Source organism: Lepidothrix coronata, unplaced genomic scaffold (assembly GCF_001604755.1).
Source record: "Lepidothrix coronata isolate B3197 unplaced genomic scaffold, Lepidothrix_coronata-1.0 Scaffold2, whole genome shotgun sequence".
NCBI lineage: Eukaryota > Metazoa > Chordata > Aves > Passeriformes > Pipridae > Lepidothrix > Lepidothrix coronata.
In genome coordinates this window covers 8480656-8508126 of record NW_016690182.1, presented here as the reverse complement: position 1 = coordinate 8508126, position 27471 = coordinate 8480656, and the positions used below count along the sequence as shown (strand labels likewise).

General features: G+C 36.1%; 1 protein-coding gene across 5 annotated transcripts in view; it reads left to right on the top strand.

Moving 5' to 3' along the window:
* The window catches only part of DIAPH2 (diaphanous related formin 2), a 198962-nt gene that overhangs the window by 52076 nt on the left and 119415 nt on the right, over nucleotides 1–27471 (top strand). For all 5 annotated transcript variants that reach the window (XM_017816014.1, XM_017816003.1, XM_017815993.1 and 2 more), the window contains 4 exons: nucleotides 15042–15143; nucleotides 16687–16781; nucleotides 20539–20640; nucleotides 26142–26381. In XM_017816014.1, the coding sequence (XP_017671503.1) occupies nucleotides 15042–15143; nucleotides 16687–16781; nucleotides 20539–20640; nucleotides 26142–26381 (539 nt within the window). The remainder of the gene's footprint in view (nucleotides 1–15041; nucleotides 15144–16686; nucleotides 16782–20538; nucleotides 20641–26141; nucleotides 26382–27471) is intronic.

Sequence of the window (27471 nt, the reverse complement as noted above, 5' to 3'; positions counted from 1 at the left end):
ATTCCTTGCATGTATGTTCCTGTGTCATTTTTTTTCGTATGAGGAAGCCTCTGTGCAACTGGTGGCTGTTCATGGCACCTGCTCCTGTTTAAGGGAGTGTGTGTCTTTTATTTCAGGATCATCAGTGCCTATTTCATTCACCACATCACAAAAGGAATGAAAATGGCACTCCAAAGGGGCCAAAACAAAGGAAGATTTCCAATTGGGGGGCAAAGTTTGTAAATTTTAGTTATGAATATTTTATTTCAAATAGCATTTTGGCACACTCAGCTTTCACTAACTTAATTCCTTTTCTATATCAAAGGCAGTTTGTAACATGGAGTTAGAAAGAATATGTATTTTATTTTGAAAAAAACATACTGTGTACAATAGATGTCCTGTTGGTATGACCTACTAGTGATTGTACTACTTATTTGCTACAAGGACATCAGAAGCTAATTATTCACCCCCAAAACTGTGTTTAAAAGCCGCTGTAACAACAAAGTCTTTTACTTGCTTTGCTTGGGAGTGTCTGAGAGTTCTGTGTTGATTGCATTTGACACTAATTCTGTGTGATAAAGCACGGTGTTGTATGATGAAATGGGCAGATGGCATTGTTGTAAATATTACTGAGAATAAATGAAGACTTTCTTTTCATAAATTATTCTGATGATGCTGATATTTAGACCACAAGTTTTGTTTCTGGTGGTCTGATGTGAGGGAACAGTGATACTTTGTGAAGATTTTCCTTTTGAAAGATACCAAAAGCATGAAACTTCTTTTTTCAAGTTTGACACTTGATTCTTTGAGACTATATAGTTGTTTCCATCATGTGATAGAGAATAAAGAATATCCCACATTAAAACAAATTAAATCTATTTAGACTTCCTCAGAAGTTAGGCTTAGTCTCAGTTGTGCAATATTTTACTTGTTTTACTGTCTTGTTTTACTCTCAAATCTTATGTAAATAATGCTTTCAGAGTGATTGTGCCATAGGGTTGGATGGGTACAGGAATATCACTGGAGAGCTCAGTCCACATTACTTTCATTATGTTTCTTAGGACTTTGCTTTTAAAAGCTTTGTGGTATATTCATAAGTGGGAAAAATAATGAGGGACAATTCTCCTAGATCTCCAATTTGTTATTCCTGGAGTTTTCTCTTTCTATGTGTGCAGCAGAGTTAGTGTTTTTTCAGGGCATTGTTCTACCAGAGGGTTTGGATTGAGAAATTTGGATATTGTCTTAGTCAGCATTACGTAGAGAACTGCAATAGTTGCAGCGTCAGAAAATCAAATACAAACAGTCTGTATGGAAATTAAGTTATATTCAGATTAAGAGACAGATGGGAAATAGTTTGAGGTCTGAAATATTTGAAAGCTGCAGTCTTTATTCATTGATTGCTTTGAGGAATAGCATAATGTATTGCACACAATTCCTGTAGAAATGGAGTTCATTTTCAGAATCAGCGTTTTGTCTGTTCTGCATCCAGGTCAAATGCTCTAATGTGGGGATGATTCCTTCAGTTTTAGTTTAATTGGCAGTGCTTAACCCTTTTGGAACTTCACTAGGACAACTTAGTCTTCCCCACTGGAGGAGCAAGGATATGAAATAAATCCTGTGGGTTACTTAGTGACTGTAGTGGTTCTGGAGAGACACACTGATTATCCACCTGCCTTTAGTGCCACTTTCAGTGCTGAGTTTGTAAAGGCTCTTCCAAATTTGTGTGTGTTTGCTGCTGCAAACCCATTGTTTGTTTAAGAAATCTCTGGAACCAAAAGTGTTTCTGAAAAATATTAATAACGAAGCCCCTGCTGATCAGCTTTTTTGCAAGTTTAAATTAGTAATTTTGTCAAAAAGCTTCAGCAGTAGAACTTAAAGAGAATTTAAGTAGATTTGGAGTGAGAACAGCCATGTATTTTCTTAAAAGGGCTCTTTTAAGAGTCACAATGTTGTGATTGAGCTGTCTTAGTTATAATGTCTTATATTTTAGGTGGTAACTGACAGAATTCATGTATTAATTTGTTATAACTGACTTCTCAGAATTTGAAAAGGAAAATCTTGAAGGGGAAAAGTGGAAGAGTTAGTTGTGGCTATAAAGAAAAGTCATGGGGAGGTGAAATCTCAAAGGCACTGGGTTTTGCCAGTTTTTCCTACAAAGGAAATTGGTGCATTGTTTTTTTTTCCCCTACATTTGGTGTCTCACAGATTCCCATTAAAGAAGAGTAAGAATCACGGCTTGTCATACACACACAAATGTGTGTCACCCACATACACACACTCCAGAAGTTTGGAATTCAGTGTGATAACTCTGTTAGTACTTAGTAAATTCTGTACCTGCTGCTTGCCTTGTTTCTCTAAGAGAGATGGAGCTTTTGTTGGTATCAGCTTGATAAAATACAGCAGAGGAAGAAAGGCAGTTTGGTATTCTGAAATGTCTCTTTGAGTCTCAGTGATTCAGTGCTCAAATAAACTACAGCACATTTAACGAGGAGCTGAGGACAGAGACACATGTACTCGGCATACCAGGGAAAGGGATTGTGTACAAAGACTAATTAGCATGAAATATGAATACATTCATGAAGGAGTCTTGATCTATAATGCTCTTACAGAGTGTATTTTTTCTACGAATTGGATAAAAAAGAAATTCAGAAGTTGAACTGAAAAAAGAATCTGTGTTGAACTGAAAAAAGAAGCGGGTTTTGTTTGTTTTTAAACAAATAAAGATCTATATTCCTGGAATAAAATCCCTTCTGTATGAATAAATAAAAATATTAGACAGAGAAGAATGCTTTCTCTGTTGTCAGAAAAAAATAACCCATAGAAGGTACTCTTCTTCAAGTATTTTTTTCTTTTTGCAACTGCATTTTTTAATGTGAATTTCAGTTAGATACTATAAAAATGTATTTAATTTCAAGATCACAACATGAAATGTTCCAAGCTGGGTTGGATAGGGCTTGGACCAAGCTGGTCTAGTGAAAGGTGTCCCTGCCCATGGCAGCAGGTTGGAGCCAGGTGATATTTAGTGTCCCTTCCAACCCAAACCATTCTATGGTTCCATTCCATGGTTTTTACTGTAATTTTTGTTAGCTGAACTGTTAAGTTTTGGCAGTTTTCCTAAATCGGGGCTTCTCTTTCACATGTAAGAATTTATATCTTTATATGTACATAAAGTACACTGATGATGAGTTGGAGGCGAATCACTTGTCACTTCTAGGCCTGTGTTCTATAGTTCTGTGCAAGATGGTTTTAAAACAATGTCTTTTGCCTTTTCCTGTGTTTTTTGTAGCTGTAAATATGTTTTCTGGAAACTTGCTCAATATTGGTAAAGGGAACTCCATATGTGGTTACTACTGGAAAGCTGAGTGTTGTAGTGCAGGTTCCTCAGCTGAAAGCTGGCCATGAATTTGTGACCCAAGTGAAGAAGGGGAAAAATAAAAAAGGTTAGAGGAAAGGATGGAGAACAGATCAGTTCCTTGCCAGGAACTGTACTCATCATTAAATAGACTATGCACCTGTATTTCACTATCCTGAGAGCTTCCAGCAGAGTTCTAGGAATAACAGTGTATTTGTTTAAATAAATAAAACACCACCATAAAGAAAGATGTAGTTATAAGCAAAATTTATGGTCTCACTTGTTAAATAGTTCTTCTAAGTCTGTATTAAAGGCATGTTCTCTGCATCTTGCAGCAGAACCATAGTTAGCACATACTACACTTCTTCCTAAATGTACTTTCTATCAAATGAACTAGAATGTGGAATTTTTTCCTCTTGTAAAACTGACAAAATGTGTCAGAGTTGTGGTCTAGTTCCAGTTGTACACTGTGCTGACTTGCAATGATTCTGTATTTACAAAAAATGGTCCCCCTCCATAGGTTTTATGTTTTATGTGCAAAACTGTTTTTTATTTCCTTGTTGCTGACCAAAAAATGTCATCTGCTTTTGACATGGAACCTTTATGTGAGATGATAATTGTTTCAACTATAGTGCTCTTATAATGCTTTGAACAGAATATTCTGCCATTGCAACAATTTCTGCCATATGTACATAGAGTAAGGATAATTTTGTTACCTAAATGGATAAAGGTTCTTTGGAGAAAGAGAGACATTTTAAAGCTATCTAAAGGATTAAAAGTTAACAATCATGCTATTAAGTTTCTGAATTCATTGAGAAATTACAAATAATAGGTACACAGGCATTAGCACAGATAAAAGCTGATAATTTTGTTGAGTTATTGAATTACTTGTTAATAATCTTTAAGGATGTAAAGTTGTAATTTCATCTCAATATTGTGTGACTGTTATGTGTCTTGTGCAATTGTGAGAAACTGAAACTTCTCTGAAACTTTATTCTTTCAGATACCTTTTTTTGTTCTGCAGTGTGGGAATATAATTATTTTAGAATAGTACTGCAGAATAATTTCCCACAGTGAAAAGGCAGGTGACAAGAAATTTATGGCTTAAAGGCTTTCTAAAAGCAAAAAATCCCCATGATCAAAGTCAGTGTGGAATTATCATTAAGTTGGATATTCTGAGTGGTAGTAAAAGAATAAGTTTTGAGGTTTTCCTTTTGACACTTTAATTGTTGCATTTAAGACACTTGGATCATTAGCACAGAGATGCTGCCTTTTTTTGTCCATCATTTTAGCCAAATTTTGCTTATGTTGGTAACATAAAGGTAAGCAGGTTACACCTGCTAACTTTAGAATACAGTGTGGATTCTGTCTCTGTATATTCTCAGAATGTGCTGAGGTGAACAGTGGAACCTGACAGTGTTGGTGAAGGTGAGAGACCAGTCACTGTTTCTGCACTATTTTTAGTTGCTGCAATGCAAGAGGCTTAATTTAGTAGTACTCTGGTAGGTCCCCTAAGACTAATCCTGTAATGTGGAAGTAATTTATCTTGTATGTCTTAAAGGCAGATAATCATTGCCCATGTGTTCCATGGGCACCTGGGTGTTTGCAAAACACTTTGGGATACTTGGACCCCAAGAAAGCTTTTTCAAGGTAAATCTCTTAAAGGTGATAGTAACATACACAGCTATGTAGGGCTGTCTTGAGGCTGGCTGAGCCCTGTGTTTTATCTTCAGCAGGTGACTGAGAACAGATGCTTAGTAAAAAGAGTGTTTACATGTTAACATGTGTTAAAAGTCTGTCTCTTGATGTACGTAAAATCAATTAAACAGTGATATTTCCAAGCTTCCAGCAGCTGACGTTTTGTTTTTTATGCAGAGGTCACATCTTTACACATAGTGAAGTCTTTGTTGTATTTTGTCTTCAGTGAACTCCTGATCTCTCAGCATTCATAACCTGTGCCATTGCTCTTCCCTTGTATTTCAAGGGAATTGTGTATTTGTATTCCCTTGTATTTCAAACAATTGTGTTGATTTCCAGTGTTTTAACCCTCCTGCTTCTCATCTTCCTGGTTTGTTGTTTCCTTTTTCTGTCCTTGCAAGTCTCATTAATAACTAATTTATATATGCTTTCTCTGTATCTTCAGAGGCCACAGAGGGGCAGACCAAAACTGTACATGATAAACAGAAGACACACAGTGTAAGACATCAATGCTAGCCATTATCCAATAAGTGTCAGTGGATCTACACCAGTTACTGAGGGAAACCTCAGAGTTTTGGTTGTCACCAAATGTCCCCATTACTGTTTGTTTTTCAGAGAGTTATATTAGTATTCCAGAAAGGTTTCACTGTCACTGAATATTGAAACTATTGGGATGACCTTAGGTAGAGTGATCATTAGTCAGAACGAGGGTGACAATGGGCAATGAATCTTCCCTGTGACAGCGTGGACTGTGCTGGCGCCTGTTCCAAACAAGCCACTGCCCTCTGATGTGTCTGGTTAAAACCTAGTAATTCCACCCTAAAGGCTGCAGTAGCCTTGTCACCAACATAGAGCTAAAACACTTGTGTTGGTGTACGGTTAGGTTGAAAGGGCTGCTTAGTATAGATTACATGCAACTAATTAGATTTGATACCATCTTCCACAAGGCCACAGTTTTGAACATTTGTTTGTGGAACAAATTTCTCAACGTTTTACAAATAGGAACTTTCATCCTTATTTATATTTATCAACTATCAAAACTCTGATTACCATCAGCTTCACAGGGCACTGCATACTGGTTATAGAAATTAATGGAAATCTATTAAGACACATAATTTCCCAATTATTTTTAATAAGATCCTTTTACCCTGTGAAGTTCTGCTTTGGACCCGATGCCTAGGAAGGCATCCTTTTGAGTCCTCCTGGCTTAATAAAACAGTAAATACAAGCTAATTACCAATATTTTTTCATACTCTAAATCAGTAGGAGTATAGACTTCTTTTTACTAAACAGTAAATCAAATTTCTTATGTACTAAGTCAATGGAAATTTAACATGGTGTGTTTTACTGTAGGTCAGAGTGTACGGGCAGGATGTGCCACATAACACTCGAAAAACTACAGTACATCTTGATGATGGTAAATAAGTTGAGGAGTTTGGGAATGAGATATGTCCAAGTGAAAGAATTTTTCATGTATGTTTATTTAAAACCTTGATGGTAGGGCAATGCTTTAGGAAGGAAGAGGATACCGAAATATGCATTTGGAGATGTGTGTTTTACTTGGAGTTTAAATATTTTGTCAGGAGTTTTAAATGTCAAATATCACAGTGATAGACAAAATCAATTTATCATGTCATTTTTAGTAACATTTTAGTCTGCTCCATTAAACACTGATATCTATTTAACTTGACTGTGTAAAGGGATTTTTGGATCTTGGGATCTTTTTTTAGTTTCATTATTTGCAGAGTTCCTTTGGAAAATGTGATTCCCATAGATGTCTTTATTGGGGAAGATGAGCCTTTTACAGGCCTAATTAAAGGCAAACAATAGGTGAACTTCTCATGTAAAAGATATTTATTTGTCAGACTTCTCATAATAACAACAGAAAATGAGTTTCTGAGTATCTTGATAAAATATGATAGCAGTTTTACAGCTTGTAGTTTGATTTGTTTGTTGTTTGTTTGTTTGTTTGTTTTTTTCTGAGTCTTGGTACCTCTTTTTTTACCTTCGGAAGCTGTATGGATAAAAGGTGTATCAGTTAGAATCTGGGAAATCATGACAGCTGTCCTGTCTCACAGTTCCATGGTGATGGTGGCCTGATGTCAGAGGAAAAAATATAAGTGGGACATGTGACTGTTTAAATTAGAAGTGCTATTACAGGCAACATTTTATTTTCATAGGCAAATGTCTTCTCTGACCCACATGAAAACTTACTGTATTTGTTCTAAAATGCATTGACGGGTCTCGTTAGTCAAGCACTAATTTATGGGCTGCAATGACCTGTGATGTCTCAGTGCCCACCAAACCCACCAACCAGCATCTCTTGGGAGCTGATCCCAGCCCCTTCATGTGGAGGGTCACATGTGTTGAAGTGGTGGCAATGGCCAAGGGAGGAATGGGATTGCAAGATCCTGAGGCTTTTTTCCATATCAGTATTTCACGGAGAAAATGGGAGAGAAGAGCTCATGGAAAAGGCTACTGGCTTTTATTCCAGCTTCTTACAGCACATCTACAACACAGTAAATTAGGCCCATGGAGGATATTTTCAGTTTAATCCTTGTTTGCCTGCTGTTGTTTGATTTCTAATGTTCATCTGTATTTCTGTGGCCGTTTGCATGTGATGAATTGTTAATATTTGCACTGTCTTACAGCAAAAGCAACATCTTTTGGATTGGTCTTTAGCAATAAGTAGAAGGGTAGTTGTGGTTGTCTTTTGGAATTTTTTTGTGCCTTTTTAGTTTGTTTGTGTGTTTGGACTCTTTTGGTTTTTTTTAAATAAAGCATTTGTAGCCCAGACATCGACTTAATTTCAAGCTGTTGATAGAAAGCTGAAAGCCACCACAATACAGTTAATTAAGTCCACTTTAACTTTACAACTGCTGCAGGAGTTCTTGCTGCAGATCTTCAGAGTGTGCTTGAAAATTACACTAGTTACAACAGTTTTAGGGCAATTTTAATAGAACAGAAATATTTCATGTTAAATTAATAGAAGTCATTAATTGTGGTGGTCAAATATAATAGCAATCAATTATAAGAATAAATAATAGGAGTGTAGATCCCCTACTATTTTTAAAAAATCCCTAATTTGTAAAACTAAGTTATGATCTTTTTTCTTCTTCCACAGAGCATAATCTGTTGGGTTGATGCCACTTCCTTCAGCTTGATTACATTAATTAGGCAAAAAACATACAAGATTGCAAGAGGTTCCATGTTTTTTCCTCCCTGTTAGTTTTATTTTTTTAATCTTAAGAGCTCAGACTAAGATTCAGATCAATTCCTTTCTTGCTTTGTAATAATTATTTTTTTTAATGCTGTACCAGATATTTAGTTCTTCTGATTGCAGAAAGGACAGAGTGACAGCAGGAGTGCTTAATTAATTTTACTTCAGGAATTGGTAACTGAGTGATTTTAGGTGAACTGAAAAATGCCAGGTGGCACTGGGAATAAACATGAGATCCCACAGCTGCTGCCTGAATTGACAAGAGGCGTGTCTGGCATCTGTTAATGCTCTTGCATTTATCTCGGGATATTTGGGGAAATGCTTTGCTCATTGTCAAAGTTAGACACCAAATGACAGTGTGGAGACTGTAAATGAATTTGGATACCAAACCACTTTAATCTCAGTTTATGCAGTTTATCAATTGCAGGACCCATGTGTTCTGCAGGAAAGGTGATGTGATTGAGGAGAGAGTGGCTTCAGCTGTGTTAACTGTGGCACCTCCCAGAGTCCCCCCTCTGGGGTGCATTGGATATTTTCTGGTTTCATTGGATACAGGACTTCATAGAGAACACCTGCTTGGTCCCTACTCTGTTTAGCCTGCACTGCTGTCTTCTGACTTGCTGCCAGTGTCAGGGCTCTGCTTGTTCAGGATGTTTTTTCCAGGTAACACATGACAGGACGAGAGGAAATGGCCTCAGGATGCACCAGGGGAGGTTTGGATTACACATTTAGGCAAATTTTCTTCACAAAAAGGGTAGTCAAGCATTGGAAGAAGCTGCCCTGGAAAGTAGTGGAGTCACCATCCCTGGAAGTGTTCAAAAAACACGTGGATATAGCACTTGACCACGTGGTTTAGTGGTGAACATGGTTGTGGTGCTGGATTGATGATTGGTTTGATGATCTTAGAGGGTTTTTAAAAATTCTATGATTGTATGAGCACTTTTGCACTTCTTGACAATCAACAGGTCATTTGCATAGTTTGGCTTGAGCACATAGAACTTTGACAGAGTTCATTCTGCTGCCTGGAACAAGAGCTTGGACGTGTTTCATCTACTTCACTGAAACAAGTGCTGAGAGCTGTGCTCCCTGCCCAGACCTTGGGCACTGCTGCACCTCTCCGTGTGAGTGGAAATGATGTGTCAGGGAGAGGCAAACACTCAGTGATGGTGTACTGGGGAGGAAAGAGAACAAGGGCAGATTAGACACTACTTTGTTTTACTTTTCTCCCTCTTCCCCCTTTGTTTGAATTTAATTTCCATTTTTGAGTGCCTCTAGAAATAACATGGAAATAAAAAACGATCAGTAGCATCCCAACATCATCAATTTAGCCAGGCTTCAAGAAGTTTGATTATGTTGCAACAGAATTTACTGAATTTTTGTGCTACAAATTACTTTCTAAACCTTCAATGGCATTCATAGGCCGTTATTCCATTTTTCTACTAAGTTGTATCACATAGGGTTTTTTTGAATAAACTCAGTGTAATTATTACTTTCAGCTGTTCAACTCCACTCTTGTGGGTGTAGTTTACATCCCTTGCAACCATATGTACACTTAATTTTTTTATCCTATACTTCTGTACAAGCCATAGTTCTTTTCTCAGGTAAAGGGAATAACAAAACAATTAATTTCCTTTGTATATTTACTTTTTCTGCCAAATACTAGTAAATGCAATTGGGAAACCCTTTGCCAGATGGAAATAAGATGAAATTACTCCTTCATTTCCCATGACAATATAAGGATGTTTTTGTTCACTGTGTGTCCAGGGTTGACAGAAATTTGGGATTAAGGCTAAGGTGAAGGCAGGTTAAAGCTGAAGTTCACCTAAATCTCTGCTTTCTCCACACTGTAATTCGGTGTTCTCCTTTTTATCTCCCTTTAATTTTCATTCTTGTCAGATTCATGACTGACAGTTTTTGCTATTAATTCTTACTAAAAGTATTTTAAAAAAGGTATTTTATGTGAACCTGACATTTCAGCTCATAGTAAAATGCTTTAACAGCTTCAATACCATTAAATAAAATAATGTATATTTCTAAAAATTTGTCATGACCACTTTTAATGCTATTCAGGAGCTGAATTAATGAACAGGTGGGAAATGATAATTTTCAAGAACCATGTATCCTTACTCTTTTTGCTGCAGAAGTACAAAAGTACCGATGGTAGAATATTTTTCTTAATTAAGTCTCTTAAGTATTTCAACATGTTTTCCTATGTTCTATGCCATGATTATCATTAGTCTTGCTTAATGTGTTTTAAACTTCTATAATGTTTTGTTTAGTATACCTTAAATGGGTTCTGAGGGTTTCAAGCTGAGCACCTTCAGTGGGATTAAATGAGTTCCCAGCTGAAGGTCTCACTGAAGGGACACCCTCAAGCTACACATGTGCTGGGTAATGTCAGATGAACAGCAAACAAACCCTTGCAGCACATTGCATCAGCTATTTCCTCCAACACTGATAAACAAATATGTTATTACTAACAAAATAGAACTCTAAGTTAGGAAAAACAAAAGTTCTGTAATGTTGGTGTTTAGATCTGTCTTTTCTGGTCTTTAGGAAGATGTCTGTGTATGCTAAAGCTGGCACATGCTCTCCTTTGGCTTTATCATGCTGGCTCTCCTTCCTTTTCCCTCTTTTGTCTGCTTGAGGTAAATTATAAAGAAAAGTAAACCCAGCCAAAACCTTCTACAGGCCTAACTGGTGTGAGATAATTACATATTAGTGGCTATTTTGCCATTTTGATGAGTGCTAATTGTTGTTTGGGATTTTTTTTAATGCTCTCCTGATTCTTACTTCCTCCCAACTGAACAGGGAAATCACTTTAAACAACCAAGAGAAGAATTTTCTCCATTTCTTGGAAACAAAAAATCCACACATGTATGTGTACCTGTTTGTGTGTGTGTACATATGTATTCCAAATACATATGTAAGAACAAACATTCATCTACATAAATTTGTATGAAGTGGGATTAACCATCCTGGAGAAACAGAGAGATGTAGGGTAGGGGATTTAAAAATGCTTTGCATAAACACAGCAGTTGTGCATGAGCTCTGTCTGTTATCTCAGACATGGTGATCTGAGGACAACCTGAGAAGCCCTTTGGAGTCTGAACTCTTCTGATACACATGCTGCTTTCCTGTGGGGATGAAACACTTGGACTTCTGGAATTCTCTACTGAGAATTTGGAAGGAGATATTTGTCACTGTTGCAAAGAATGACTTGCTAGAGAACCTGGCCACTTATTGCAGGGTTCTGCCATCCTTCCAGGTCTATTAATGCGTGGGAGGACTGATAGAGACTTGATTAGTATGTTCTGGGAGGTTAAACAGTTGACTATGGAAGGCTGAATTTGGATCAAGCCTTACTTAAGGTGGGGAAAAAGCTTGTCACGTTCTGAAAGAAGAAAAGCAAACTTCAGCAGGGTGCTTGGATGTGAATGGCTCAGCAGGGAATTGGGGAGGAACTGAACTCTGTGGAATAAGGCTTCAGAGCTGGAGAGCTGAACTCTTTCTTTCAGTGTTTTATTGCTTAGTCAGTTAGGGTCAGAAAGTAAGGAAGTTTCTCCTCTGCTACACCTTTGTTTATAAATATGACCATTTTTGTTATGGAAACTTGGGTACGATAGTCACCAGGTCTAGGTGCTGCCTGTAAGAACTTGGTTTAAAAAAAAAAAAGCTGATTTAGAATGAAGATCTAAGCCAGTACCATTATCAAAGTGCTGTGATGAGTAATGACAGCACTAAACTCAAGGTCTGTATGAAGTAATAGAGCTGCTTGAGCTTCCAGATTGATTTTTCAACTTGCTTTCCCGAGCTACCTTGTGTTGTTTGCTGTAAAATCCTTCTTTCATCTCTCCCTCTGGTTCTGTGCTATCAAACCAAAATGTGTCTCATCTTTAAGCAGGAGCTTGTGAAGGGAGAACCTGACAAGGGTCAGGATGTTGGTCAGCAACAGTCTATTGATTCTGAAAAGTGTCAAGTATCTTTTTAATTGATTTAATTATTTTTCATAATTCTATAATCCATAGTTCTGTCATAGTTGAGTCACTGCTGAAATGAACTGTGTGATCAGAGGGAGAGAGCCACTGATAGTAGAGGGAGGACCGTGGCTTTCTATAGCTCTGATGCTTCATGTCAGCTCAAGCGTGTGTCAAACAGCGGTGGGGAAATTCTAGTAGTTGTCTAATCTAGAAATTTTAATAATGTTTCTTTCTGTCTATGAGTTTTGGGTTGGTAAAATGGGTGTTCATGCTATATTGTGACTTATGCAGTCAAATAAGCATCTGGTTCTAGTGGTTCTATGTTTTTTGTGAATAGGCATGAAGTTAACTTTGAAGTCTCATGCATGGAAAGACAGGAACCTTTGGAAGGAACATCTTCTCTGAGCTTTTTCAAATATAAAAAAAATATTTTTATCCAGACATTTAATATTTAAAATATGAATTATTTATAACTGATGATGTTATAGCCCTTCAGGCTTAAGTAGGTAAGAGTAGCTGTAGTTTGTTATAAAACTTCTGAACAGGATGGTCTGTGTTCTAAGTGTGGTTCCTAGTTTTACATCCGCTAGAGGAGTGCACCTGGATACAGGCGAGGACAGGTAATAAGGACAACTGGTTCTTTGCAGTGTACAGGCAGAGTTCCTGTTGTGAATTGTGACTCAGCCCATCCTCTCTGTGTGTATGAAATATCATGTCCTTAAACCCCAAACCACTTTTCCTATTTTGATACTGTAGTAGCTGAATAATTTAAAACCTGTTTTAGGTTGGGCTCACGGAACACCTTTGCCCTTGAACTCTTGCTCAGAGAGGTGTTTCTCTCGCTGTTTCTAATCGGGTTACATGAATTAGCACAGTAGGAAGAAGGTTTCCTTTGTGTGAGGTTGACATTTGGCAACAAAAACACTTGTTCCTCTTGTTTTCTTTTTAATTTTGTTACCTCTGCAGTTTTGCAAGCCACAAGACTGAGGTGATTACACACTGAAATGTGTGTGTTTATTGTCATAGCTGGTTACACAGCAGGTCTGTCTTTGAGGTTCCCAACTACTGTGACAAGTCCAGTGCTTTTTGAGTGGGCTGTGGGTTTGTGTTGCTCAGCACTTTCAAGACTCAGTCATATATGGAGATCTGGAGGGTTTAATTCTTAAATGGATCGAGTTTGGAATAGGTCATTTATCTTCTTGAATCATTTCTCTCACCTGTCTCAGCAGACACAAATCCAGGCTTTGCACTACCTCCTGTTGATATAACACAGCTCATAATGTTTGTTACCTTCTCATGGGACAACTAATTTTTCACTCTCGGGTGGTTTTTTGTTTGTGTTGTTGAGTACCTGGTCTTATTTCCTTGTTTAATTGAGAACAATTAGTGATAAGGGTCTGATTACTTGATGTAGTGTCACTTTAGGATTTTAAATGGCATCTCATTGTAGTTAAAGGGTCAGTGCAGGTGGGAATTTCGAGGATTATCTGGTGATTTGTAGCTCTGCTTTTACAAATACCAAGCCAGCTGGTCATGTTAGGATTGCAGAGAAATGGCAGGGCAAGAGGAGAGCAAGTGTTGTTTTCTTGTTGAATCATCTTTTCTGTTTAGCTTTCCCTGCTTTAAGCTCTTCGGTGGTAGCTGGGAATGAGGGAACTATCTGGTACTGGCTTAGTTAGCTCTGGTATGAAAATGCCCAAGGTAAACTAATTATTCAGTGGTATAAACCCAATAGAATTACTTTGTGCCAGATGCTTTACAAGTAGTGAAGTGTGTAAGGAGACAAATATCTGTTTTCTAAGTTCTACTTTTTTTTTTTATTATTATTTTTTTTTTTATTATTGAAGAGGACGAAACTGAGGTTTTATGTTTTTCTTCACACTAAAAATGAACATCTTTTCTTAGGAGATCCCTGTAATGAAACCCATGATAGCTCATTATAGTACAACAGAAAACAGTGCTCAGAGAAGAAAACTGTGTTTAGTCTGCTTGAAACTTCCTTTTAATTTGACTTTCCAATTTTTTAGTTACTTTTGAATGACTTAAAATATTCATTAAGTTCAATTACTTTTAAGCGCATTTAGATTCTATTCCTTCAGTGCCAAATATGTTACGTGATATTGAAAAGGATATAAATCCTTGTTAATGGGTTTACTTAATTAATGCTTAAGAAAATTCTGTGAAAATTGACTAATTTAAATTATGCAAAAAATCAGCTTATATTTCAGGTACTTCAGTTCCACATTTCTATGTAATTTCAAGTGCTGAATATAAGGGTAGTGTTCATTGCTAATTTAAAAGAAATCAATTAAAAGGTATGCTGTTGTCTTAGTTGGTTTTGCTCTTTACCACTGACAATATAAATAGTTAGTCAAAACATACCTTTGTTCGGTGTGATAAATATCAAATGATTAATGTTGTTGGTTTGGGATGAAGAACTTATTAATATTATTAATATATCAACAGAGGGCACTCGTGTGCTTTGAAGTGACACCAAGTCCCTGCATTTTTAAAAGTGCTTGGAGTAAATTGGAGCTGAAGTGAAATTTTGTGGGTTAAAATATATAAATATTATTTGATTGTGCTTGAGAAAATTGGTCATTGTCACATTTTTATTTCATGTTCCTTCTACTTTTGGAAATTTGCTTTGTGTCTTTTGGTGTTTTACAGTAGGTTGAGGGAGTACAGTCAGTTTGCCTTGAACTGATTCTAAAAGATGCTTTATTATGGCTTTATAATGGAGTTTCTATTAGCTAAGATTGAACAGTTGTAATAATGAATCAGAATTTAATAAATACCTTTTTTTTTCCAGCCAAAAAGCCAGTAGAAGAATCGGAAGAAAAGAAAGCAGCTCAGTCAAAGAAAAAGATCAAAGAATTAAGAGTTTTGGATGGAAAATCCGCACAAAATTTATGTAAGTGATGTGAAATGCATTAGGTCAATATCTAATTAGCACATACACACATGATTGTTCCTAATTTTTCTTGTGCTATTGTCTTTTTCTAAAAACTACTGATTTAAAACGTGTCTTAAATTCAGAAGTGTTTAAACACATCTGTTTTGAATTCACTGCACAACTTGGGAAAAATTAAAAAAAGTAAAATGGAAAAATGATTTAGACTTAAATAGTAATGAACTGTATTGTTTTTTTAAGTTGATTTTTTCATTAATTGTTTTGGACTAAAAGTGTAATGAAATGATGATCAATAGTTTGGGAAAGGCACAGTGTTGGCAGGTTTTTTGGTTGGGGTGGAGAGGCCATTCCTATGTCCTTTCTGGTTAGAGTAATGGAGAAATAGAGCTTGGTGGAGGTTAGAATTTTAAAGAGAAAAAAATTACCAAATAGGCTAACTTAGGTGCAAATACTACTGCTATAAATTGTAAGGAAAACAGCCCCACCTCTTTCATTTATTTTGCTTCTTCTCTCTTTAATTATGGAAGGAAATCAATCATTAAGAGTAGTAGATTCTTTTTATTGGAATTAGGAATACCGTGAAATGTCACTAGTCCAACTATACCCATGGCAAATAAGTGTGTAAAACCAAATCCGTGCATTTTTTTATTACCACATCCATGAGCACATTTGCTTAAGCAGAAAATGAACTATGGCACAACTGATATAAAACTTCAGGTTTTGAAAACGTGGATGCGGGATAATTAGCCATAGCAGTTAGGCTGAATGTAGAGCACTTTATTAAAGTGTTAAGCTAATCTATCTGTGTTTAATACTTTGTAGTTTATTCAATGGGGCTCTTTTGAGATTTCATAACATTCTGAGTTCAAATTGCTTTGAGAACTCCCCCTCTGAAGGCTTTGCACTATATGAGACTGGATGTGGCATCAGTGCCATGGTCTAGTAACCATGGTGGTAGTGGATCAAGGGTTGGACTTGATGATCTCAGAGGTCCCTTCCAACCCTGCTGATTCTAGGATTCTGTGTTGTCTCTTGTTTAAGTTCAGCTATCCTAAAAAGTGGTAGTTAGGACACTTTTTCTTTCTTTGTCCAGCTCTTCATCAGCCTTTTGATGTGGAATTTTTTGTAGAATATCATAAATATAATTTATCCAATTGCATATGTAGTACAGCTATTCATACATTGTTATGACAGCAAAAATAATAATAAATCAAGTCTTCTAGTGGTTGAATAGGTGTGTTTCAGTAGTAATGTCATTCATAAAGATCAGACTTTATTGCTAAGTAAGACTGCTAGTGAGCTATTGAGGCTGATTAAAAAGTTAAAAATGTTGTCATACTTTCATTTCTTAGAGAAGAAATTCATTATAAGTCAAATTGCAGTAGTGTGCTTCATCTAGCATTTGTTTTATATAGGACACTTCTTAATTGTGAAACCTAATTTAGATGAAGATATGATTTTTGAGTTGCTAGAAATTAAGTTTGCCGTTTTATATCAATCTTTTTGACCTTTTTGATTCTAATTATGTATTACTGAATTTCAGCAATATTTTTGGGTTCTTTCCGTTTGCCTTATGAAGAAATAAAAAATATCATTTTAGAGGTTGATGAAGAGAAGCTGAGTGAATCCTTGATTCAGGTATGTGAAAATATGTCTGGTTTTGTTCATAGCTTGTTTTTTATGTAAAAATGTGTGAAGGTAGAGGAATTCAAGAGTAAAAATAATGTAGAAGGTTATCAGCTACAGGTGTATCAGTTGTGATTACTGCTTCATTTATTTCACTTCTACTGTTGAATATGGTCACATGTAGCTGTAAAATTGTCTTTAAAATACCATTAACAGAAGCACCTTGCAGTCTCCCACTTGATGAAGTTTCCCTTTCAGAAGGAAATCTCTGAGAGTTCTGTTTTTTCATCTTTGAAGACAAGCTGAAGAAGATTTAGGCTTCTTGTGGAAACAGCTCTGCAACAACTCTGCTTGTCTCCAGTGAGAGATGAAATTACCTGAATGTTTCAGGATACTGCTGCAACTCAAAAACCATCTGCAAATGAAACCTTCTCTCAATCTTGTTTGGTCTCATTGTGAGCTCAGAGTCTCTCAGCTGGAGACAAGCAAGTGTGGAATACAGCTTCTTTACATCACTCTCTGATTTGCTCACTGTAGGAGGATCACAGCCCCTCATGATCTCTGGGGAACAACAGTACAACAGAGAAGCACGTAAAGCTTAGAAATTGTAAAGATTTAGCACACCAGTAATACTGGCGTTGAATTGTTTTATTTAATATCATACACAGATTCAGATTCTAGCTAACATACTGAGCTTCAGTTTATCCTTTCATCCTTCCCTATCTCCTGTTTGCACCTTTGTCCCATTGCCCCCGAGGTTTTTTTTACATTAATTTTTTTCTTTCTTTCTTGAATGTGTAAATTGGTTATTCCAGCAACAAGAGTCTAAACTGAGTTGCCTCAGTACAGAGTCCTAATTTTATTTAGGACTCTTTAATTAATCAGGAATGTCAGATTATGTGATTAAGAAGCCTACAGGTTTAGGAAAATCAAAAATCAAGGGTGAGGAAACAACCCCACCTTGGATAGCTGAAGTAGAGGGAAGATGCAGCTTGGTTATCTCTATGGCAAATGCAGCTCAATAAAGTAGCTAAACCAGTGGTAAGTCAGTGCTGTTTTGGTCACAAGTCACAGTGACACCATATGGGCTGCTATGAAGTAAATTAACTTTGTCCCAACCCAACCTCATACACTATAAAAATGGCAAATGTGATTGCAAGGTGTATCAGGTCAAGGATTTCCAGTCGAGAGGATAATTTTTATGCTTTTGAATAGGGTACTTCCGAGACCTTATCTAAAATACTTGGTGCATTTCTCAAAAATGAATTTAAAATAGAGAAGCTGAACTTAAAAACTACTTAAGATGATTGAGGGATAGAGAAACAGTCTGCAGAAGGAAGCAGAAAAGATTGGCTTGATTAGATCAGCAATATAAATAGCTGTGAGGGATGTGACTACGTTATAAGCGTATGGGGAGAGGAGTGATGTGTGTAAGCACTGGGGAGAAAAATGAAGTTGCATAAGTAAAAGGTAATGTTATCACCAGAATAAATGTATGTGAGTTCATCATGAATGCAACTGTCTAGAAACTCAGCAGCCCATAATCTTCAGAAAAGGAAGGCTTTGGAGATTGGTCCCTTTCTGAAGGGAATGGTGTGGCAGAGCCGCCTCCAATAGCAGGGAGATGCAACTGCTAACCTGGAAGAGATTCCTCTGTGTTTCAAGGGATATTCTTAGAAATATGTTGGGGGAAATGGGCTGTATCATTTATTTCATGTTCTGTCTATTCTGGTTTATTTTTATTTTAATCTTCAACTGAGCTATTAACTAATTTACCAGTTTAACAGTTTTCAATAGTACTGATTGGAAAAATTGTACAAAGCAAACCTCGCTTTCTCCCATATTTAGCAAAACTCCCACGTGCTAAAACTGCACGTGTAGAAACTGCTTTGTTCTAAGTATCAAAGTGGTGGAAGTGAAATGGGTATGGCATAATTGAGCAAATAGCAAAGTGTTTTTTCAATTTTGCTTCTCAAACCCTTGTTTCTTGCCTCTTTTCAAAGTTATGGTGTAATACTTAGTAAAATAAATTGGATTCATGAGTTTGAGTAGCTGGTAGACTCTATACTGTTGTACCTCTTCTTTGAGGACAATGCTCTAGGGAAAAATGTTTTCAATTCCTTTGAGGAATTGTCTTTGAGGGAGTAAGTTTTTGTAACCATACAGTTGTCAAACACCATGTTTAGTGCAATTCAGGGCATTGGGACAGTAAGTAGTGACTGATAGTTTCAGCCTCTTAATGTCAGCCTTAGATTGCTTTTTATGTTTATGTTAACCATTGTTATTTAGCTTATTTTTATGTAAACCCATATCATCATGAATACATTATGAAATTGTTTCCTGAAGTACTGACAAGGATTTGAATATGTGGTCACTGAAGGCTTTATTTTCAGTTATTCAACACATTTAATGAAAGTATATATATATACGTGTGTGTACCTATATATCTATCTAAAAAAGGAGCTGCAGTGGTAGTAGAGTGGGACATGAGTTTGGGTTAATAGGAAAGGAAACATACTTAGGTTTAAGCACAAAGGTACAGCTCAATTGTGTGACAGGGAGGTGAATCTCTCTGGCATGTATATTGAACTCTTCTTCCTGGGACATTCAGCAGCTTCTTAGTGTGAGCATAAAAATCTCTCTGTAACAGGGATGTTTTGTATGAGACTGCTTGTCATCTTTAGTTTTCTTTATGGAGGTGGGTGAATGTTTGACTCTTTCAACTTGGAGAATTACATTTGCTATCACTTGAAAATTTGACAAATTAGACTGATGCTTCTCCAAGTTTACCTTGATTTCTCCTTCAAACCTGGCAGAGTGATCAGTAATCAAATTCTCAACATGAATAAGGATATTGCAAGAGTGATGGCAAGATTGGTCTGTTCTAAAAATAAGATATCTGTGCCTCTAATAGTGCAGATTTTCTCCAATTAGGATTTTTATATGTGAAAAAAATATGCTTCTGCAGTATTGGTTGCTTTTTTAGCAGTCACATAATTCTTTTCCTATTGATGCTTGCTTGAATAGAAATGGTTTTCTTTTAATAAAAGAATTACATTGTTTTGATTTCAACTGGTCTATATATGGAAGTTTAAATACAAACTAAACTTGTGCTGAGTATCTCTTAAAACAAAGTGTTCTTCAGTCTTAATATAAATATTTAATACATTTAGTATATCAGTATTGAGATCTTAAGATCATATACTAACTAATACAAATTTCATTGGGGACATGGATAGGATTGCAAACAACTTCAACTTTTTACTGAGTTCCAGTATTTTTGCCATCCAGAAGGTCCGTACAATTTTGAGATGGTGACCTTTTTTTGTGTAAGGTATTTCGAAGTGTGTTTCGTGCACAGCTACTTTGAATGTCTAAAGATTGTAATTTTTTTTTTTTTGCTAGTTATGTCTTGTTTTACACAGACCAGTTATTTCTTGATTAATATTTAATGAGCAAGATGAAATCACTAGGGCAAAAACTATTGTAGATAGACAAAACTCCTTGATCCTGTCAGGCCCTGAAAAATTATACTCTAACCTTTTAATACTGAGAAGGTATTCTTCAAATCAGAGACTGTAACAGAGGAGTTGATGTCTGTATTAAATAATTACTGATTTGATTTGATGTTTATACAGTGTTAAAGCTGCGTAAATAAAATAAGCTTCCCATAATTTCCTCATGCATTTCCATGTTGTGGTATTTTAAGCATGTTATTTTTAATATAGTTTAATATAACAAATTTGATATAATGCCTTGTTTGTTTTAGAACCTAGTGAAGAATCTTCCTGAGCAGAAGGAACTCAATGCCTTAGCTGAATTAAAGGATGAATATAATGATCTTGCTGAGCCAGAACAGTTTGGAGTTGTGGTATGTATTGATGCAATGATCAACTGCAGAATTCCATTTTGTCACATAAAAAGAAAAATTTTAGGGATAAAATATTTTGGTTAGTGTTTTTGGAAGACCTGCAGCGGGAAAGAGTTACTATCTATTTCCTGTTGAGTAACAATCAAAAAATCTCTCTGAATACATATCAGGCCAGTTTGGGTGGGGCCCTGAACAACCTGGTCTAGTGGGTGGCATCCCTGCCCATGGCAGGGGGGTGAAACCAGATGATCTTTAAGGTCCCTTCCAACCCAGGGTGTTCTATGATTCCATGATTCTAGGTGTTTTCCTGGAAGGAATGATAGTATGCCATTAAAAGCAACAAACACTCCTGTGCTAGACCAAGTCTTTTGTCTGTTTTGTCCTAAATGTTCATTAAACAGTTATGAAGAACACTGGAGCTTCAAGTATTTAAATTTCCAGGAGTCCATAAAAGACCCATTTACTCCATGGCATTGACGACTTCAATAAATTTTTTGTTTTGTATCAAAAACTGTAACCAGCTGGAAGAGTTAATATGCCCATAAGTGTCTTGTGTTTGTATTCATATATTTATGATGTGTATATATACATATATATGTAAGTGTGCATATACATGTAAAATATCTGTGTATATGTACAAACACACAGACTTGCAAAATGGTTCTAGAAGAGGTGTGAATTCATGTCGAGACTGAAATTTTAGATTGTATTCTGTTTCTTTTACTAGCATTTAATATGTGCTTGTAATGCAAAAGTAGGGATGTTGAGTGGTGTAATGACTGGAACCTGTCTCTGAAGGAAATTATGGAATTTGCATAAATTGCTTTAATCCAGGCTGGGGGTGATGGTGTGATACCAAGGACTACCCAGGACTTGGAAATCACTTTAGGTCTTCCAAGGACCTGATAAGTCCTTAGGCAAATTAGTTCCTGTTTTCACTTCACTTTGCCAGTCCAAAAGATTAGGATGCTGATGATGCCTCTGTAATGTGCTCAGGATTTATCCCCAGCTCCACAGGAGCCAGGTTTGCTCTTGCTGGATTTTTAAGGCATTATGTGCATTAAAATGCATTAAAACAGGAATAGAGGCCTCCTTAAAGGGAAGAGTAAAATCAGCTTTTTACTAAAAAGCTCCGATTTGAGCATAATTTGGCTTCAGAAGTGCCTTTTGAGTGATTTTTTTTTTTTCTTCTTCTTTTTTTACATTATTTTTTGGTTGGGAAATAACGGAATATGATCTAATGAGATTTTTGTAGAGGATTTAGAAAATGAAAGATATCAATGACTTCTTTTGAAAAACTTCAGCCTACTGATTTTTTTTTTTCCCCAATAAATGGCATAAAGTTCCAAAAATCTTTTATTTCAAAACAAAGATGAGGAATTTTGGTAGAAGTCTGATACGTTAGTTAGTCTTATGGCAAGAGCTGCAGTAGTAAAACATTACCGTCTATTAATTGATCAGTAACAATTTAAAACCCCTCCTTCTGCCACACATTCTCTTTTATAAACATCATCACTGTTTTGTCTCTTCTGCTTCAACCTGTCTCTACTGCATTGCTCTCTATAGCTTTTATATAGAGATATTTCTGGATTAGGATACTACTTATATACCTGGACCTCTTGCCTTTATCTGAGTTAGGGTTACTGCTGGATTGAAACTAGGTGGTCCTTGTTTTTTCACTTGATTGTATTGAAATAGCCATAAAAGTATCCTTATTTCCCAACAGTACCAATATATAGTCAAGATCACTGTTTCATTGATTTATATTTTTGAGGAATGACTGCCTATGGCAAGTTGAGAGAGCTTTCAACCATTTAATGCAACATTAATTAACAAAAGCTGCTTAGTCAAACATCTCCAAATGGTGATGTTTGCCTTATGAAGGAACTAAGTTTCCTGAAGCTCATTTGCTTATTCAGCTTTACCATCTGGTTTAATAAAAACCAGTATTTTCTTTATGGGTAGTGCTTCTGTCTTACTTTCAGAGGCCTCTAACTGTATTACTAGTACTAAAATGCTGATTTTGTTTCTGATTTTGGTTTAATTGAACTATCCATTGAAGTGGTAGAAATACAGTTGTACATAAACTCTTTACCTGACTTAACTTCTTTTTTCCTATGTGTCCAATTAAGTTTGGAGTTTTGCATTAATAATAATTGTAACCTTGATGTTAGTCTGTCTGTCTTCTTTTATTCCTATCTTAAATAATATTTAAAATGTGTACCCTTATTTGTATGTAAATTTAGGCATGTTAATTATTAAGATATGTTAATTGAATAATCACTTTGCCCATCAAATTTAATAAAGATTGGAATAAGTTGCTTAAACTTTGTGTAGAAACCCCATACTTAGTAAATTATTAACTTATTAGAAGAGACCGATTAACTTAATATTCAGCTGATATGTAAATGAAAATTAGAACTGCATTTTCATTTAGATTAAATGTTAAAATCAATTATGTATTCTAATTAGTTATTGGACCTTTTTGAAGTTATATACTGGGATCAAAAAAGGCAACAAAACTTCATATAAAGGAAAGTTTGCATTGATGTTGAAGTAGAGCAAGAAAAATAGATTAACTGAGTCAGTTGTGTAACATGAAATAAGCTAGGCAGAATGTTATCTGATTTTTTAAATGTAAAACTTCCGTTCAAGAGTTAAGTTTTTTATGATATGGGAACTGCTGCAGCTTAGTAAGGAAATGGAATTCCATTTCAGTGCCAGTTGAACATTTTTAGTATTTTAAAAGCAAAAGTTTCACAACATAGTTGTATAGTGATTGTGTTTTTTGTGGCCTTTTTTCCTGTTTGACCAGGATTAGCTGTCCTGAACAGTCCTGACTGCAAGGTGGACTAAGTGGGGAGAACTATACAAGTTTATTATACCTGCATTGGTTGAGTCTTTCATTTTTTTTTTTAATTGAATTTATTTGCCACTTGTTTGGCCTCATGGTAATTTCTGGAGCTGCTGAAGAATTGATCTTCCTAGAACATTGCTAGAGAAAAAAAAAGACAACTTTAATATAATATAGGGTAAGAGGGTAAGTTGACAAATTTGTATTAGAGGAATGTCAGCTTTTTCTTAGTAAGTGAGGCAAATTTAATTGTGCTTTTTGCCTTTCTCCAATAGCCTTTGATCCTAGTTTTAATACAGGACTTGAGAATTGAATGATGATAATAAAGCATAAAGAACTGAATAAAGAACTTGATTAGGTAGAGAGTTCAGTCAAGACCTTTATGAAAGCCCAGAAGGGGAAATAATGACATGCAGCCCAGCACTGACAGTGAGCTGGAAAAGAAATACCCTTTTTCTTGCTTCTTTAACTGTTTGTGGTGGAAGCCAATGTTTGCTGTTCCATGTCTTATTTCTTATATGCCTTGGACACTAATTTTGTGAAAACATAAAGAATTGGACTTTTTTCTAAGTGAATGTAGTCTTTACACCTTACTTATTCCAGCAGATCTCTCCAAGTTGAGTATGTTTGTCAGGCACTGAACACCTGGATTTAGAAACAGGCATATGAAAGGGAAACAAGGGAAGGGTGGGGAGGGGGGAACTAAAATAGCATTTGTGGTCATCATCTGATGATATATATGTGTATGAAAACATTCTGAATTTTAAGGAAACAAGTCACCTGAAACAGCTCTTGGGAAATTGTGAAGATACTTTTAAAAGATAATGCAAGTCAGCACATGAAATTAAAACTTACTGCTGGTTTGGTGGTCAAACTACCTTGCAAAGCAAATAAATGCTCAGTGTTCCATGGCACTTCAAACACAATATTAAAAGAAGAAAGTACAGTTGGCTGAAGTATTGTCAAGGATTATTCTTCACAAATCTTTGTCACACTGTTCTATTGGCTTATACGTGTTTTGCTGCATTTTGTTTTCAGGATCTAAAGCTTTTGACAACTTTTTTTCTGTGTCATTTTGAGTAAAAACAGTAATTGGAGATTGTTCTACAAAACTTAAAGCAAATTATGTGATTAATTTTAATTTCTATCTACTGCAGATTAGTGTAAGTAGATCCTTTTAAGGCAGATGTTTTCAGTATGATATTTCTGAAATACAGAATGATTAGAAGAATAATGTTGCAAGACTTTCAATGATTCGGGCTTATAGAGGCTCACAGAGAAATTTGTGACAAGGGAGACTTATAAAAAAAGATCTCTGGTTATGCTGAAATGCTTCTTTTTTGATCCTTTCCTTTTCCTTGTTCCAGTCTGATCATAGGAATTGTTTGAGACCATCTGGAGCGCCTTCATATTTATGCTTATTTTAGAATGAATTAATTTTTATTCAGGCCACTCAAGTCTTTCCTGTGCAAGTTATCGCTGCTGTGTCTGGTAGATAATGCCAGTAGAAAAATCCTGGTTCCTCAAAGAACCAGAGTAAAACTTTGGAGAGCAGAGACAGAGGCACACCAAAATCTTTGTTTTCATGGTCGCGATCTGTGAGTTGTCACATAACAAAGCTTTTCTTTCTAAGTGCTTCAGGAACACCACTGACAGTGGATACACAGGGGGAGAAATCTTCCTGTATTCTGCTAAGTAAAATGAGGAGTTAGATTTGGAAGATAATCATTCTTGCAATTAAATGAAAGTTTTTAAGTGGCTTAAACGAGCTCAATACATATTTTTCTCTTAATTTCAATATACCTTGTGAATTATAGTGTTCTGAGTGGGAGGAAATAACTGATCACTTGTGCAAAATATGATAGACCACCATATTTTGGCAGCTAGGCTAGTGAATTTGGTATTGGGGATTTAAACTAATGAATATTGTAGATACTTTTCAGTATCACTGTCATTACATGGCTACCACACCATGATTTATGACCTCTCACCTTTTTATCAGATCAGGAAGGAATTAGTCCTGTATTACCTTTTGCCAAGTGTCGGAAACACAAAGGTGGTTGGGTCCTGGGCAGTAGTTTTACAAAATTTACTTAAAAGGTAGTAAAGCAGGCTGTATGTTACCTATGAAGTCTGATGCCATGGGATCAGAACTGAGAGTGTACCATTAGTATGTCCTTACTTTAGTATCTCTAGGTATACTGTTTTTTATATAAAAGTTAATTGTTATGAATTTCAGCCCAAAGCTCTTTATCCACCTCCAGAATATTTGCAGCCTGTACTTTCAGGCTGATCTTTGGTTCTTGTGAACTGGTAGAACTGCTTTACATTGTCTTTGCTGGGAACAAGGGGTTTGGCAGTGGGCGTTTGTTGCCAGTGAGCCTGGAATTGACAAGTTAAATGGTTTGGAATCACAAAGCACATTATTGTTTTTACTGATTTTTTTCTTTTTTTTTTAAGGCAAAGTGTATGGTTTGGGGAAAGATACCTGTGAGCAGTTTACAGATTCCTGGAAATGCCAGATAGGCAAAGATAACACACAGAAACTGTAGACTTCCTGGCTGCATGATGGGGCTTTTTTTAATGCAAACTATTTTGCTTAAATAACCTCCTGTTTTTTTGTGTTCTGCTGTTTTGTCTTTTGCAGATGAGCTCAGTGAAGATGCTGCGGCCACGTCTCAACGGGATCCTGTTCCGGCTCATGTTTGAGGAGCACGTGAACAACATCAAACCTGACATCATGGCAGTGACAATGGCTTGTGAGGAGCTGAAGAAGAGTGAAAGCTTCAGTAAGCTGTTGGAGTTGGTGCTGTTCCTCGGAAACTACATGAACTCTGGCTCCAGAAACGCACAGTCCCTCGGCTTCAACATCAGTTTTCTTTGCAAGGTAGGCTGAAGCTGTAAAACTTTGGAGTGCAAATTCGTGAAAGTCAGGACACATGAGAAAGTATCCTAAGCAGGGAAAAACATTCCATCAATGTAATTTACCAACTGCACCTCTGTGCTTCATAATGGATTAAGAAAATACTGAGGAAATACAGAGTAAGCATTTCCAGGATGGTCCCTGCTATAGCTGGCTTGGTGCAATGGGGATTTAAGGCACTTTAATTGTAAGTCTGTTCTGAGTTTTCTGGAGTACACAAGTGGAACAAATTTTTTTCAGTCTGAATTTGTTTACTTGTTTTATCAATAAATTATACACAGAGCTCTGTGTGTGATAAGTAGCTATGGTTACTCATCTTCCCATCTTCCACCCAGATGTCTTTCAAGCACTGTCATAGGAATAAGTATTTGGATTTAAGATGGACATTGTTAACCTTTAACCAAAGTTTAACTTCAGTTGTGGTGACAAAATATGGGATACATCAAGAACTCTAGAATCTAAAGTAGTTGAATTTCATGTGCACTGCTTGCTTGTTTATGTGGTAAAATGTGTGTAAGGCATTGATCCAAACTTGACTCAGTTTGAAAAGTACCTTTGAAAGTATCTTTATTTTAAAGACATGCAGGTTTTTAAACAGATTAAAAAAAATTAGTGTAAAACTTGCAGCGATTTTTTTTTTTTGTCAAATCAGAGGATCCACATTTCAGGTCCCTTTTTTGGGCATTATGAGGAGACCTGATATATATCTCAAGGAGGTTTAACCCTGGGAGAAAATCATACTTCATGTACCCAGCAAGTGTCATCTGACATATTTCAGCAGGGAAAGACTCTGCTTGCTGTGGTTTAATGCAAAGATGTTGCCAACTTCTGATAAAATAAAAATCATCATCTGAGAAGAAGCATATTTCTATTCTTTAATAACTATTAAAAGAGAAGCCAAGGTAAAGGATCTTTTTGAGATCTCATGCTGCATTTTCTTTCTGGTTGTAGTGGAATCTAAAGGGAAATTAATGTTTTAAGTGGAAAACTAGTTGTTACCAAGGAGGCAGGGAAATGACTTTGCAGGAGTGGTACTGCAGCAGAGTGGAGGTCT